We start from the raw sequence: 13,346 nt of genomic DNA, 5'->3' as shown, positions 1-13,346 counted from the left end.
AGATGCTTTTGACTTTACTCTGCAGGACAGAATTTATTGTAATCGGTGCATGCACTAAATGCACAAATACCATTACCATGCCCTGCTAATTAACTCTCCAAAGAGGCAAAGATGTGAAAGACCTGCTTGGTCATCTCTTCCTTTCTCTCCTGCCCCTAGCCAGGGCAGGTCTGTTTTCTGTCAGACCATGATCTGGTGGCTCTTCTAATAGAGTTTTAAACGTGATTTTGAAGTTAAAAATGACAGCGTAGCTGGCAGACACAGAAAAGTAGCCACAGGGCTGGGAAGGCCTCTGATGGCATGTGTTCTATCCTAGAATTGGCCTTGTTGCTTTCTGGCTCTGATTTGCCCCTAAGGCTGCTCCTCGTGGGTGCAATGTGGTGACGATCAGTTTTATTCATGTTTAGAGTTCAGTATGTTGGCTGTTCGGAGGCCTTTGGTCCCTCTGTGGCTGGGGAGGAGACTGGCCTGGGTTGGGTGGTCCCTAGGGAGCAGGGCTGGGTGGGCGATGGGGCTGTGGTGGTGCCAGAAGACAGCTGTGGCTAAACCGGGGATGATCTATGCACAGCACATAGCGTGGGTCCTTGTGATTCTTTAGCTTTCAGTCAGTGTGTAGCAGCAAACAAGAAATTAAGCCACATTTCAATGAACGACTGTTACACAACAGAAAGCCCCATTTTTAACAACGGCAATGATCCTAATCTCTTTGGATAAAAAATCTAAAGCTCTGAGCAAATGCAGAATGGGGCAGAGGCAATGCATTACCTCCCTGGGGAAAACGGTCTAAAACTCACTTGAGGCATCAAGCTCCTCATAAGTTATGAGGCTGTTCGTCTGGGGATGGCAATGAGTTGTATTATGGCCCTGCTTGTTCTGCCTTCTATTTACACAACATCATTTTTCATTTTAATGGTGGTTTTTCAGTCTGCTTTGTTAGGGCTGCTGCTAATTGGAGTGGATTCATGTGCTGTGCCAGGGCACAGAACAAGGCCAGCATTGGTTTAATGGGAAGGGTGAATTTTGCTGCCAGGTGTTTTGAATAGGCATGGTCCAGGAGGAGGGGGCATGGCAGTGTTGGGGGAGGAATTTAGGAATGAATTTAACCCTCTGGCTGCCACAAATTCAGAGGTACCCCCATGGGTGTGGTGGGGCAGGGATGGCTCTGTGTTGAACCACAAAGGTGGTTCATCAAAGGTGCGGGCCTACCTCCTTTGCTGGGAAATTGGGTTTAAAAGTTCTTGCAGCTTGCCGTGTCAGCTTCAGACTTTCATGAAGTGGTTTTCATGGGTCATCACAGGGAATTGAGGCTCACTGCTAGTACAATCTTAGCAGAGCTTTGGAAGGGGCAAAGTTTATGCACTCCAAACAGAGCACTAAGTTTCACTGGGAAACTATAATATGCATGCTGAACTGGGGGCTAGCAATGCATTTTCCACCACACTGCCTCTGCAAATAGGTAAGCAATGCCCCAAGTGCCAGGACAGCTGTAACACACTGGAGATTTGGCTGCTGCAAAGTACTGTTTCTGGCTTACTGGGCACACTTCTGCTAGCTGTAAGGCTCTCCCTGTCCCTCAGCATGGATCCTGGGGAAGTCAGAGAGACCCTGGGTTTCTGCTCCAGTTCCTAGTGGAGCATCTGCTTGCAATACCTCCAAGATGTGTGGCTCTTCTCGCAGTACAGACATGGCAAAACCCATCTCCAAAGCACCAAACCATGCAACAATTTCCTCCTGCACACTGAGGCCTCACAGCAAAGCTGTGCGGTGGCTTTTCAGGCCTTGCTGTGGTGTCAGACCTCTTTGTCCAGAGAACAGAGAAGTGCAGTGCAGTCAGTAACACTAAGCAACTTTTCCTCCCCATTGAACTCAATTTGGTGGTAAAACCCTTTTGCAGTGGTTATTCTGCATCAGCCACAGCTTATTAACACCAGAAATGTCAGGAAACTCCACCCAAGGAAGGCTGCCCACACCACACACCTGAACATTCATGCTTGCAGCTAATACAGCAAGGACCTTACTAGTGGGCAAACACGCTGATTTGTAGCACTGCTTTTATTCTTAAAAGGCAGTTAGTACTGCAGAAAGATTCACTCTACCTCCTCGATGTGCCAAACTTGTTAGTAGTTAAAACTCTGATTTATGGCTCATGCTGTATCATATGACACTGCTCTGTGGTATCACGAGACTGGTGCTGGAGCAGAATCCTGAGAGATGTGAACGTGGGGGGGGAAGCAGTGCAGTGGAATACAGTGCTGCCCACTGAAATGTAATAGGGAGATTTTCTGTGAAAGACTGAAACTGAGGAGGCTGTTTAGGGTTTTCCCCCATCCTGTTGTCTCAAGAGGTAGGACTTTTTGATTTGGAAATGTATTTTTTCTTTGCAGACAAGCAATGGGCAAATCCCTAGGTGAGTGCTGTGCACAGGGCCAGTGAGTAGTGATGTCCAGCAGCCCCGGAGAGATAAATGGGGCCTGCCTGTGAACCCCTCTGTAGCTGCTTTTGGGGCAGGGAAGACCATAGTTTCCACTGGACAAGTGGGACAGACTGGATGTGTGTGGAGATCAGCATGCTGGCCCAGCATGATGCTTGGAGTGGCCCCAGGGCTTTAACTTCCACATTTGGCCACATGGTGACAATTTCTTACCATCACCCAGCTGTGGCAGGGATGAAGAGCACTTCACTACTGGAACCATCCTGGTGCTGCCTGTAGGTCACCATTTGCTCAACTGCTGCCATGCCCATTGCTGAGAGTGAGCAGGGGATACTTTCTGTGGGGGTAAAAAAGTTTCCTTAGTGATTGCAGAGAAAAGCAGTTTGCTTGCAGCTGTCTTGACTGGAGGTTTGATGGCTGAGTTTCCTGCTCTTTGTTTGAGCCAGGCTGTCACTGAAGAGGTCAAAAATCATTTATTTTTAACACCATGAATATGTAGAAACTTGTCCAAGCTCCTCCACAGAGTGGCCATGAATTTAGAAACAGAGTCAGAAATCATGGCATTTGGTATCCGGCAAATCAGGTCAGAGCTATAAATTTCTCTTATTGGTCTGTGGGCCGTTTGCCATACGTGACTTTCTAAATTTGTGGTCATTTCTCTGTCTACCCCTGTGTGCTGAGTGTATGACTGTGATTTTATATTATGCCTCTGAGACATAAAGTCCTTCTGGTGCTTTCACCTAGCATCATAAACAGCCTCGCTCTCTCCTCCTTGTCCCCTTTGCTAATGGTTTCTGGCCACAGCCTGGCCCTTAAATCACAGGCTGCACCTGGACAGGCATAAAATGCAACTCTCCCCAGACATGCGGGGTATTTGTTTAGAGCGCTGAGTGATGTGCCTCTGAACACATGCAATTCAGCCTTGTGGTAACAGTGTCTCTGAGACAGATCCTCCAAAGTAGGTAATGGAGCCTCTGCCTACAGGGGCAAGTCCTGCAAAGACCTTAAAACATTCAGCTGTTACAAGGGCAGTCATTCTGAATGCAGAGGGAGAACACGTTCGGTGTAGCTATTGTGGAGGGTGATGTTAAAATGATCTCTGCTGTAGGGGGGAAGAGGAAAGCTAAGGAGGTGTACATTTGGGGATTGGAAGGTGGTGCTGTTGTCCTCCTCCTCCTCTTCAAACTTTACTGCTCTTTCTCCCTCACCTATATCCATTCCGGACATAAAAGCTTTTTTTTTTTTATTGCAAGACTATTTTTGCTCAGTGAATTAAAATGAACCATTTGCAGCCCCCTTGCCCCAGTGAAAATGATCCCAGCAGCAGTGATCTCTGGCTGGGCCCTGCCCCTGTGGTCAGCCTGAGAAAAAAGACAATTGTAACAATAGGATGAAAGTGGGCTGTCATTAAAGCACAGCTCTTTTGAGATATGCCAATGTATCTAAATGGTGCTGCCTTATTCTACAGATCTGCTCCCTGGGAGCCTGGTGAATCACGAAAGGCAGCAGATGTGACTAAGATGTTCCCTCACTCATTTTTAATCCTTTTTGGCACAGCAGTGCCAACACAAAAACATGAACTATATGAACAGGACTGTTTCTTAAATTCTGGTAGTATTGTGGTGGTGCAATCCCATTGAAACTATTTTCACATTTTCCTGGTTGTGTCAGATTTTTTTTTTTTTTAGATGGAGCTAAGAACTGCATCTTGCCAGCAGGCTCTTTGTTACTGCTGATGATACACAGGTGCCATTGGGGTCTGAGCCCAGTCAAGAGGACAGGGATGGACAGTCTGAAACTGTGCATATCTGGGTCAAAGACAGAGCTTGATATGTCTTCCTACTACTAACTCAGTCACTTCTCAAAGCCCACGTTGCTACCTCCTGAAATGTGTAGCCTGCTTGTTTCTGCATGGCTGCCCCATTGCAATTAAATTGCTTCCCTCCACTTCACCCCTGTTTGTCCCCCTGGGGACCTGGGGCTGCTCTTTAGCTTCCAGTTTGATCCACTTGTCTGATGTATGGACTTGCACACAGCAACAGATGATTCACTGATGCTCAGTGCTGTACAATGTGTTAAACCACCCATTCACACAAGGTGGAATTATAACTGTACATTCTATTTGTAATGTTAAGGAACTCTGACACCTTTTTCTTTCTATTCCCCATTAATCAGTTATTATTTTAGCTCTACTTTATTTTTCCACTTAACCATTAGCTGTGTTTGTCTACATTTTAAAAAGTATTTGAAACAAAAGTAAAACATTCAATTATTACCAACCTTAAACAGCCAGAACAAGGCTGTTATTTGACTTCTTTATTTCAAATATGATAAAGCACTTGAGCATTAAACTCCTGCTCTCTCCAGCAGCAGCTGAGCCACTAAGCTGATGACATGTGGATTAACCAAACAGTCTAGCAAATCATTGGTAGAAAGGGCTGTTTGGGAGGCATTTGGACTGCCGTCTGAATCCATTTGATTTGCAGGCATTTCTAAGTCATTACTCATTGCCAATTGCTTCCTGGTGCAGTGTAATTTTCCAAAATGTCCTCCTTTGTTTTCATGGAGAAGATCTCTATAGTCACTTTCAACTGTACCCGCTGAGCTTGTTTCTTGAGACTGTGGTAGAACTTGAATGAGGTGAGGCCCAAAAGGTATTTTCTGGAACTTTTCTGCTTTAAATGTTGAAAGGCCAAATTCATGGGTTAGTAATTTGCAGCCCTCTGGCTCCCAGCCAACTTGCTTTTTCCTCCTCTTGCGTGAGGCACTCATCACTCGCTCTGCTTCAGTGCTACTGGGACGTGTCTGCTCTGATACGCTTGCCTTTTGACACTTGAAATATGCAGACATTGCTTTATTCAGGTACTGGAGATTGATTTCATGGGATGTTGCCTCAACCTAAGAAAACACCCAAAATGTACTCGGTTAAAAGGAGAAATGTTTCAGTTCAGTGTTGCATGGTTATCTTCCATGGATTATTTTTCCTACTTAAGGGGAAGGAATTTAAAAAAAATTCTTTCAGGTAGCAGAAAGAGTTAAGCAAAATGTCAGTAATTCTATACTATCACTGCTATAATGGAGCAAGAGTGCTTACCTCTGTGGGATTTAGCCAGATATCATCTTCACTGGGATTTTCTGCTGATTTTATGGCACATACCAGCGTTCGAGTTATTGCTTCTTCTACACGGGCTTCATGATCTGCATCCTACCTCAAGGGAACAAAGTGTTTGGAGACAGGTTAGCACTTAAATTGCTATAGGAAGTTGGATGATCTTGGCAAGGATTAAACAGATGCCTTAGCTGGGAAGCCATACTCATGTATGTAAAGTAGGTAGAAGGTTTGGACTTCTGAAGCTCCTACTCATGCATACAGAGCTTACATGAGTAACAGCACAGGCTTTGGTGTGACTACTCATGCAGATAAGGATTTGCAAAAAAAAGTAAAAATAGATTCTAGTGTGTATATAATCTTTTTCCTTATTAATGTTCTTTTAATTGAATCTGGTGCTTGAAATTACAAAGCAATGTTAGCATTTAATTAATATATGTATTTATAAGACCCCTTAGGACTAGAAGGACCATGAAAGTACATAGAAAATATTATAGATCTACATATTATGTCTATTTAAGTACTTAAACTAGGGATGTTACAGCAAGGCAGCAACTACGTATGGTCTGGAGATGAGCAAAAGTTAGGCTTCAAATTCGGGAAACATTTTAGCATGTGATAGTAACAGAAGTTAAAACATACTACTGCAGTTTTAAACATAAGCAGAAAGGAAAAGTGCATTTCTTATGAAAGATCTCCTGCTAAACTAACAACTAGTTAGTAACTAGCTCTTGGTTTTAGGCCCTCACTTCCTCCATCATCCCCTTGGGTAATGGGGTACCAGTTAGTCTGGAATAGCAGAAATAAACTTTGTAAGACCTATTTTAGTTTTCTTTCCCACTTAACTGGATTTCTCGTACGTGAAAGGAGAGAATAAGACTCTGAACAAGATGGGTAGTTTAGTTATTTCAGTGGCAGATGCCCAGGAGTGGATACATAAATTTGGTTTTGTTGAGATACTTAGACATATAGGTTCTGGAAGAAAGATGTAACCAAGTCAACACACAACACTGCATTGCCTAATTGTGGCTTCAGGGAACATGTCAAGCAAGCCATGCATCTTGGTAGTAGAGTGGTGAAGGCAGTAATTCATCTGGATGCCCAAGAAGAATTTGGGATAGACGCAAGGGAAAGCGTAGCTGTGGATGCTTTGCTTACTAATGGCCTTATATAACAAGTCCCCAAAACACTGAGTTTATTTAAGTGTGGAAATTATTATTTAGGGTGTTGCACTCCTGGGATTCATCCTGGTCTGATGGATAACAGGGTTGTACTGATTGCATGAGAATATGTTAAGAAGCATGGAGTGCTTTGAGCAGCTCACATCCAGCTGAAAACAAATTAAACTTCTACTCTAAAGGCTTGCCAATCTAATGAATGGTTTCCCTAGGACTATACATGTTGGCATGATTCACAGCTGTCAATATGAAAGCAGCTGGTAACAGCTGCAAGCAAGAACTGCTTGATTTCGTAATGGAAGTAGTCTCAATATTGTTTCTCAGCATCTGTGTCAGAATTTTTATGGATGTGCTGCCCAACACCTAAGTGCTGCCACCATCATCTGTAGGGATAATATCTGTAAGGAACTTTCACCTGAGTTGCAATGGTTATATTTATGGTTGCTTTCATATCTTTCTTTTGGTGGGTGGGGTAGAGGTCATTCATTAACAAAATCCAAGAAACATTTAGCTGCAGATCATGCCATCTGTCTGCTCTTGCTGTCACCAACAAGATCTGTCACTTCACCAAGACTTTTATGACCAGAAAGGCCATGGAGCTTAGCTCCACTTTTTTTCTTTTTTCCCAGCCTACAAAAAAACCAAACAGATCATATACACCCCAGCCACCTGGGAGCTATTTGCTCAGCACAACTGATCCAGTTCTTACCTGCTCCTCCAGTGGGGGGGGAAGGGGGGGAATTTGTGAGGTACATCTTAGGGTGTGAGTGTGGGAGTCTTCAGGAACATGGGGTGAAATTACTTCAAAGGCTGCTCAAATTTAATGCAGGCTTAAATGGTTGCTCTCTAATATTGCTGGTGCTTTTTCTGGCACTAGACTCAGGACAGTGTATGAGATCAGTACAGACTATGGGCCCGCTGTCCTTTCTATGTATGCGGTCTCATCTGGAAAACCTCTCCATGAGGAAAATGCCCAAGTTTGCCTCTGCTCTGCAAAGGCTTGGTTTGACATCAGTATGAGAAATGTATTGTGTAGTTTGAACGGCAGCTGAACGTGTGTGTTCATCCCCCTGCAGATTTCCAGCCTAATAAAGGTGCAAAAAATGCAATAAGCATTTCAGTGAGGCAGCTTTCAAATGCCAATTCAAAGGGCCTTTTTAATATTAAGCTAGGATTAATGAAGAAGTAATTTGAATCAGAAAACCTTCTGTAGCATTGAGATGATATCCCTGGACCCATCCCATATATACTGGGAGAGCAAGAAAAATAAGAGCCTGGGGGAAAGAAAATTAATTAAATACATGAGAAAAATCCAACTCCAGGCAAATCAAAACTCACAGAGAAATGAAAATTCAAACATCCTCTGCCACCCCCTTTCTATCACATTAATCTGATTTAAATTCTAATTTATCTTTGCATGTAAGCATGTGCTTGAGATGAAGCTGCTGTTTGTCGTTCCCTATTCAGCACAATGTTGGTTAGTCCCTGAGAAATCAGACATAAGAAGTTTAGCTTGCGTTTAATTGTTTGCCTAATTGAGGTAAACTTGCGTATGACTGAACTGGCACTTTAGATCTGGAGCCTTGGAAGGTTCTTCAGGAAAAACTGTAACCATAAGGGCTCTTGCCTCACCAGCTGCTGAATACAGCACACCTGATAGGGCTGAACCAGATGAGCAAGGGACAAAATGCTTCAGCCTTAATCCTTGCAAAAGATCCTGCTCAATGCAGCTGAGTAGGAAACAGCTTGAGTTCTGAGTGGAATCACTCCTCTGTCTAGGTTGTATCCTTGTCACAGTTTTTGTTAAAGATGCTTTTCTTTTCTCCCTCCTGCTTTCTCTAGAAAATAAAAACTTAAATCAAATGTGCCAGTGGCAAAGCATAGCTACATTTTAGTGGTGGCTGACAAATGATGCTAGTAGAATGTGCAAGTCTGCGAAGTTCCCTGCTATCCCTGAGGATAAAAGAAGCTATGTAAATGTAAGAGCACACTGAAGCCACTCAAACTGGCTCATGGGGTCATCAGATCTGGGACAGGATTATATCTGATTTCCTACATTTTATAATGCATGCACACATGGAAATGCTGCAGCACCACGATCTAAAAAAGCAAATACCAGTTCAATCCACGAGTTTATGCTGATGGTGATGGGGTCGATGGATTCCACGTAGTGCCACCAGTGCCTTGGAACAAGCAGGACCTGGAATCAGAGACAATGCATTAGGGTGCTAGAAGAAGGCTCAGGTGATCTATTCAAATTAGCATGGGATGCAGGGGCAGAATGAGGCAAAGAATAGAAGTAGGAGGTAGGAGATAATTTTTATTTCCTCTAAACAGCCCTTCCTCAAGACTTAGATGCCCCTTTGCTACTCCCATTGTATCAAAGACTATTATGTAAGAAGTGGATGTGATCCAGAACTACCTCTCATCGAAAATGTTCGCACATAACACAGGACAGTAACCTTCTAACTGCTCCAGATAAGCAAGGTCCAGCTGTACAAAGGGACTGGAGCTGGTGTTGATGTAGAGCAGGGCTTTAGGGAAAGTCTCAGCCAAGCAAGCAGTCTTTTGTAGACACTGCAATTGAACAGGCTTCTCAGTTCCTTTAGAAGGACTGCCAGCTGGCTTCCCCCAGAAGTAGGTATCCTAATACTAATCTAGGTGATTAACAACACGTAGCTTCAATTCTGGTAAATAATTACCTGTATTAAACTTGTCGCTTCTAGTAGATAGGCTTTTAAAAGAAGATGTCCCAGAAATCATGACAATCCAGTTGAGATCAGAGCTTTACAACTATATCAGGATGATAGCTGTGACATAAAATTGATTCTAACCCATGGCTTTTACGGTACAAAGACATTAATGTTGTTTTGATGATATAGTACAAGCTTTTCAGATTACTGAACATTAGATTAACATAGAGCTATCGAGAAAAGCATAAAAGATGGTTTTTGACAGGGAATGAAAATGGTCAGAGATGGATAAAAATACACACTTCAGAATGGAGAAAGCGAAGCAATGATCTGTATCTGAATCACAGCCAATTTTTTTTTCTTGTTGCACACAAATTACTGAAAAGAATGTCCTGCTAGCTAGGTAGCCTTGTGATTCATTATATCAAAACATCACTAATGAGAAAATGTCTGTGAAGGAAAAAATTATTGTAGCCCTGGTCCTGCAAATGCTTATAGCCCAGTTTTGGGCTACAGGCAGAAATGCTCTCCACAGGTTTTCACTTGAAGGGGGGAAAAAAGTATAGTCTGTCTAAAGGTCAAAAGCATTTGGAAATTGTATTTTAATCCAGTGCAGCATAGAAAACAGAAAGAAGGAACTGAAAGGGGACAAACAACTGTGCCACTGATGGCATAGTCCAAGCCTCCTGTTGAACAAATGAAATGCATTGCTTAATTAGACATGTGGTTGCAAACATCAAAAGCAATTAGCTACGTTTGAATCTACTACCAATGGCTCCCCGTGGTTAGTGTGATATCTAGTTATCTGGAATGCTTTCTCAGCTTGGAGATGTCCCCTCTACCAAGGCAGGATTTAGCTACAGAGCTGAGCATGAAGCAGTCATGCTACCAAACAAGGTGCTAAAAAGTCAGATCCGAAAGGGAGCATAGTAGAAAATACACAGTTTTGCAGGTGTGGGTGTGCACATATGCAGATGCAAAAGCAAACATCGCACATCCATTGGTATGAAGCTCAGGATTCACAAACATCAGTGTTGCAGATAAGATTGTGGGGGGGAACGTATTTAACAAATATCACTGATCTTTTCTTACATCTAAAAGTGTATTAAACCCTACACAGATGGAAGCAAAAACATGGTTCTGCTCAGAGCAAGTTTCAGAGTAGTGCTTTCATCATGCAAAAATACACTTTCAGTCAAGAGTATAGCTGCTTTAGCTGCAACGGGACTGTGTTAGCAAGTGTTTGCTCACACTTTGTCAACAGAATCATACAAAAAACAAAGACTCTTCTCCTTAATAGGGGATCTTAAACAATGGGTGTAGTGCAGGAATCTCAGTGCCATCCAAATGACAGGGTGTAATGCTGAAGCTTGAAAAATATTGTTATAAGTTATAAGGTAACATGGTGTCTAGAATGAGTACCTGTTTCCCACAACTGGGTCTTTACTGTAAGACTCTCCTGGGAAGAGTGTTTGTAAAATGCTGAGAAGTGAAAGAAGATGTGACAGAATGGGGTATGGTGCAGAGAGTATGCAGCAAGGGAATAAAAGCAGGAGACAAAATAAGGGAAGTGTATAAAGCTTTCATTAAGAGGGCCTATCTGGAAAAACCAAGATGGAAATCTGGAGCAGAAGCTGCTAGCTTAGCATGCCTTACATGCAATGTGGAGACAGAATTGCTTTGGAAGGATCAGGTATGGATAGGAGGAAAACAGAAGCCCCCCAGGTAGTTCAATCTTTTCAAAACAAAGAGGAGGAAGTACCTCTGAGAAATTGATCAGACTTCACTTGCCAGCAAGTTAAGGGTAACTGTGAAGTTGTGTATTTCTGCAGCTGGCACTATTTGATGTGATTTTATGGAGGAACTCCAGAGCTGTGACTGTAAGAGGCAAAACAGATACCATAAAGCTACTTGCTCTCCCTCTTTTATTTTTTTAGTAAGCTTCTGCTTGTTAAGGTAAGGATTTATGGCAGCAAGAAAACTGAAATTATCAAAATGCAAAACCGCTAAAATTTTAAGCAAGATGGAGAAATGGGGGAAAAAAGGAATTAAAACCAAAAAACAAAGCTGGCAAGGGAGCAGCTGAACTAGCAAAGACAAAACAATAACTGAGCAGAGAAGTAGAGTGGGATTCCAGCTTTGCAAACTAGGTGGAAAAAACAACTATCCATTCTACAACAAAACCAAGCAGACTTCCCTATTTATGAATATAGGGCACAATTCAACTACATTTGAAACTACACTGAGATAGTAAATGTGAAAATAAAATGGGGGGGGGGGGAGAATGCAGCAAACATTTCACAGGGGAAAATGCAAGGTGCAAAAGCAGGTCAGAATTGTTCCAAGCTATGAGATAATTTGGTGTTAGCCTGTTTTCTACTGAGTGTATCTAGCTTTGTGGGTTGAGAAGATACCAATCTAAACAGCAACCAATCAGGTAATGTTAATATTTAGCCTAGTGATAGACAAATATAGCAGATGAAGTCAAAGTAGGACAGAAATCTCAAAAGATAAAAATGAAATTCTAGACTCTAAGAGGAGGGGGGGAAAAAATGAAGAGAACAGTTGGGAGAGTAAGTGGAGCAATGCTGAAGACTTGTACAGCACAGAGAACAGAACAGGTCTAAATTCTCAATGGATGTGATTAACTTGATACAGTGCAAAGGTAGGGCAAAGGTGGAATTGCTTCAGAAAAGAGCATACCCTGAAGTGAAATATTATACCTGGAAATTCCTGCTCATTAAAAAAGATATTTGTGTAAATGCCCAAGAAAAAGGAGCACCAAAGAATGCATGTGTGATGGGAAGAAAAAGAGAAAGGAAACTCCAGAGCCACTTGCAAACCTGGCAGTGGAACATAAACACCACAAAATGCATAACCAGCCCTGCTCTCCTCTCTCTGCAAACCCCATGCTGAGGTTTGGCAGCAGCAGCAGTGAGGATAATTCCTCAGAAGTGCTGCCACCCTGTGCCCCGTCCCAGCCTGTGCTGGGAAGGATGTTCCTAGCCTGCCTCCTTCTTCCCTGCTCTGGTGTCTTCTCACCTGCTGAAAACACAGAGTCCAGGGCTGCTGGTGGCAGAAATGCAGCTTCTGCCCTGGGGAGAAGCACGGTGTGCAGACAGGGAATAGGGCTGTCCCCGTATTGTGTCTGTGAGGAGTGGGGTGAGGGACTGGGAGAAGTTTAGGGAACCAGTGGGAGAGCAGGGTCTGGAACTGGCAGCTGTGCTAACTGTAGCTGTGGATACAGACGGGGACTGAGATGTTTCTGTAGCCTTTCAGAAGGCAGGTAAGCAAACGCAAGGGTGGCAAGGTTCTGAGCAGAAGTTCACAGTGACGGGTAATGGCAAAACAATATATATACTATATATGAGGGTGGAGGATAATAGAACAGATGTGTTTTGTTCCATTTGTGGTCTTTTAATTAGTATCTGCATAGTTATGACAACAATTAAGGTATTACTAAAAGTATTGTAGAATTTACAAGCAAATAAAACAGAAGAAAAATGCTTTGAGTGAAAACTTGCTAGTTCAGTGAGTGCAAATCCACCAGCAGTTAACCTTCTGCTCCATGCTTACTGTTCAGCCTTGCTACAATTACATAGGGGACCAAGTCTGTATGTTTACAAGGAGCCTCTACATCTGTGTGACACAACTTGAGCTTGTAAATTCTCAAAAATGTAGTTACCTAATATTATAATTTGTATTGAGGACATTAATGTGTAACCAGAAGTTGCATTAAAACCTCTGTGGAAATTCATCTGACAGCCAATGGTCAAGTAGAGAATGTACCCTTATAAAAGCTGAAGTAACAGCTGACTACTGAAAATCATAAGAGATTCACTTCTGAGGTACACAGTGAAAGTAGTGAAAAGGCATGAAGGATGCAAACGAAGTACCATTATACATTGGTACAATGCTATGTGAAAAAAATCTGC

The 13,346-nt window shown here is 42.8% G+C and overlaps 1 protein-coding gene across 4 annotated transcripts in view; it reads right to left on the bottom strand.

The window, feature by feature from the left end:
* Window positions 1–2,034: 2,034 nt before the first annotated feature.
* HSPBAP1 (HSPB1 associated protein 1) overlaps window positions 2,035–13,346 on the bottom strand; it is a 37,662-nt gene continuing 26,350 nt past the window's right edge. For 3 of the 4 annotated variants that reach the window (XR_004752429.1, XR_004752430.1, XR_004752431.1), the window contains exons 6-9: window positions 8,835–8,918; window positions 5,526–5,636; window positions 4,712–5,329; window positions 2,035–2,768 (exon numbers count right to left, since the gene is read on the bottom strand). Coding sequence is in view for 1 of the 4 variants with exons in the window: in XM_035331920.1 (XP_035187811.1) it covers window positions 4,778–5,329; window positions 5,526–5,636; window positions 8,835–8,918 (747 nt within the window). In the remaining 3 variants the exon portion in view is untranslated. Of the gene's footprint in view, window positions 2,769–4,700; window positions 5,330–5,525; window positions 5,637–8,834; window positions 8,919–13,346 lie in introns of those variants that run through there. The other variant, XM_035331920.1, reaches the window with a different exon arrangement.

Source organism: Oxyura jamaicensis, chromosome 7 (assembly GCF_011077185.1).
Source record: "Oxyura jamaicensis isolate SHBP4307 breed ruddy duck chromosome 7, BPBGC_Ojam_1.0, whole genome shotgun sequence".
Lineage (NCBI taxonomy): Eukaryota > Metazoa > Chordata > Aves > Anseriformes > Anatidae > Oxyura > Oxyura jamaicensis.
This window is presented reverse-complemented; position numbering and strand designations above follow the sequence as displayed.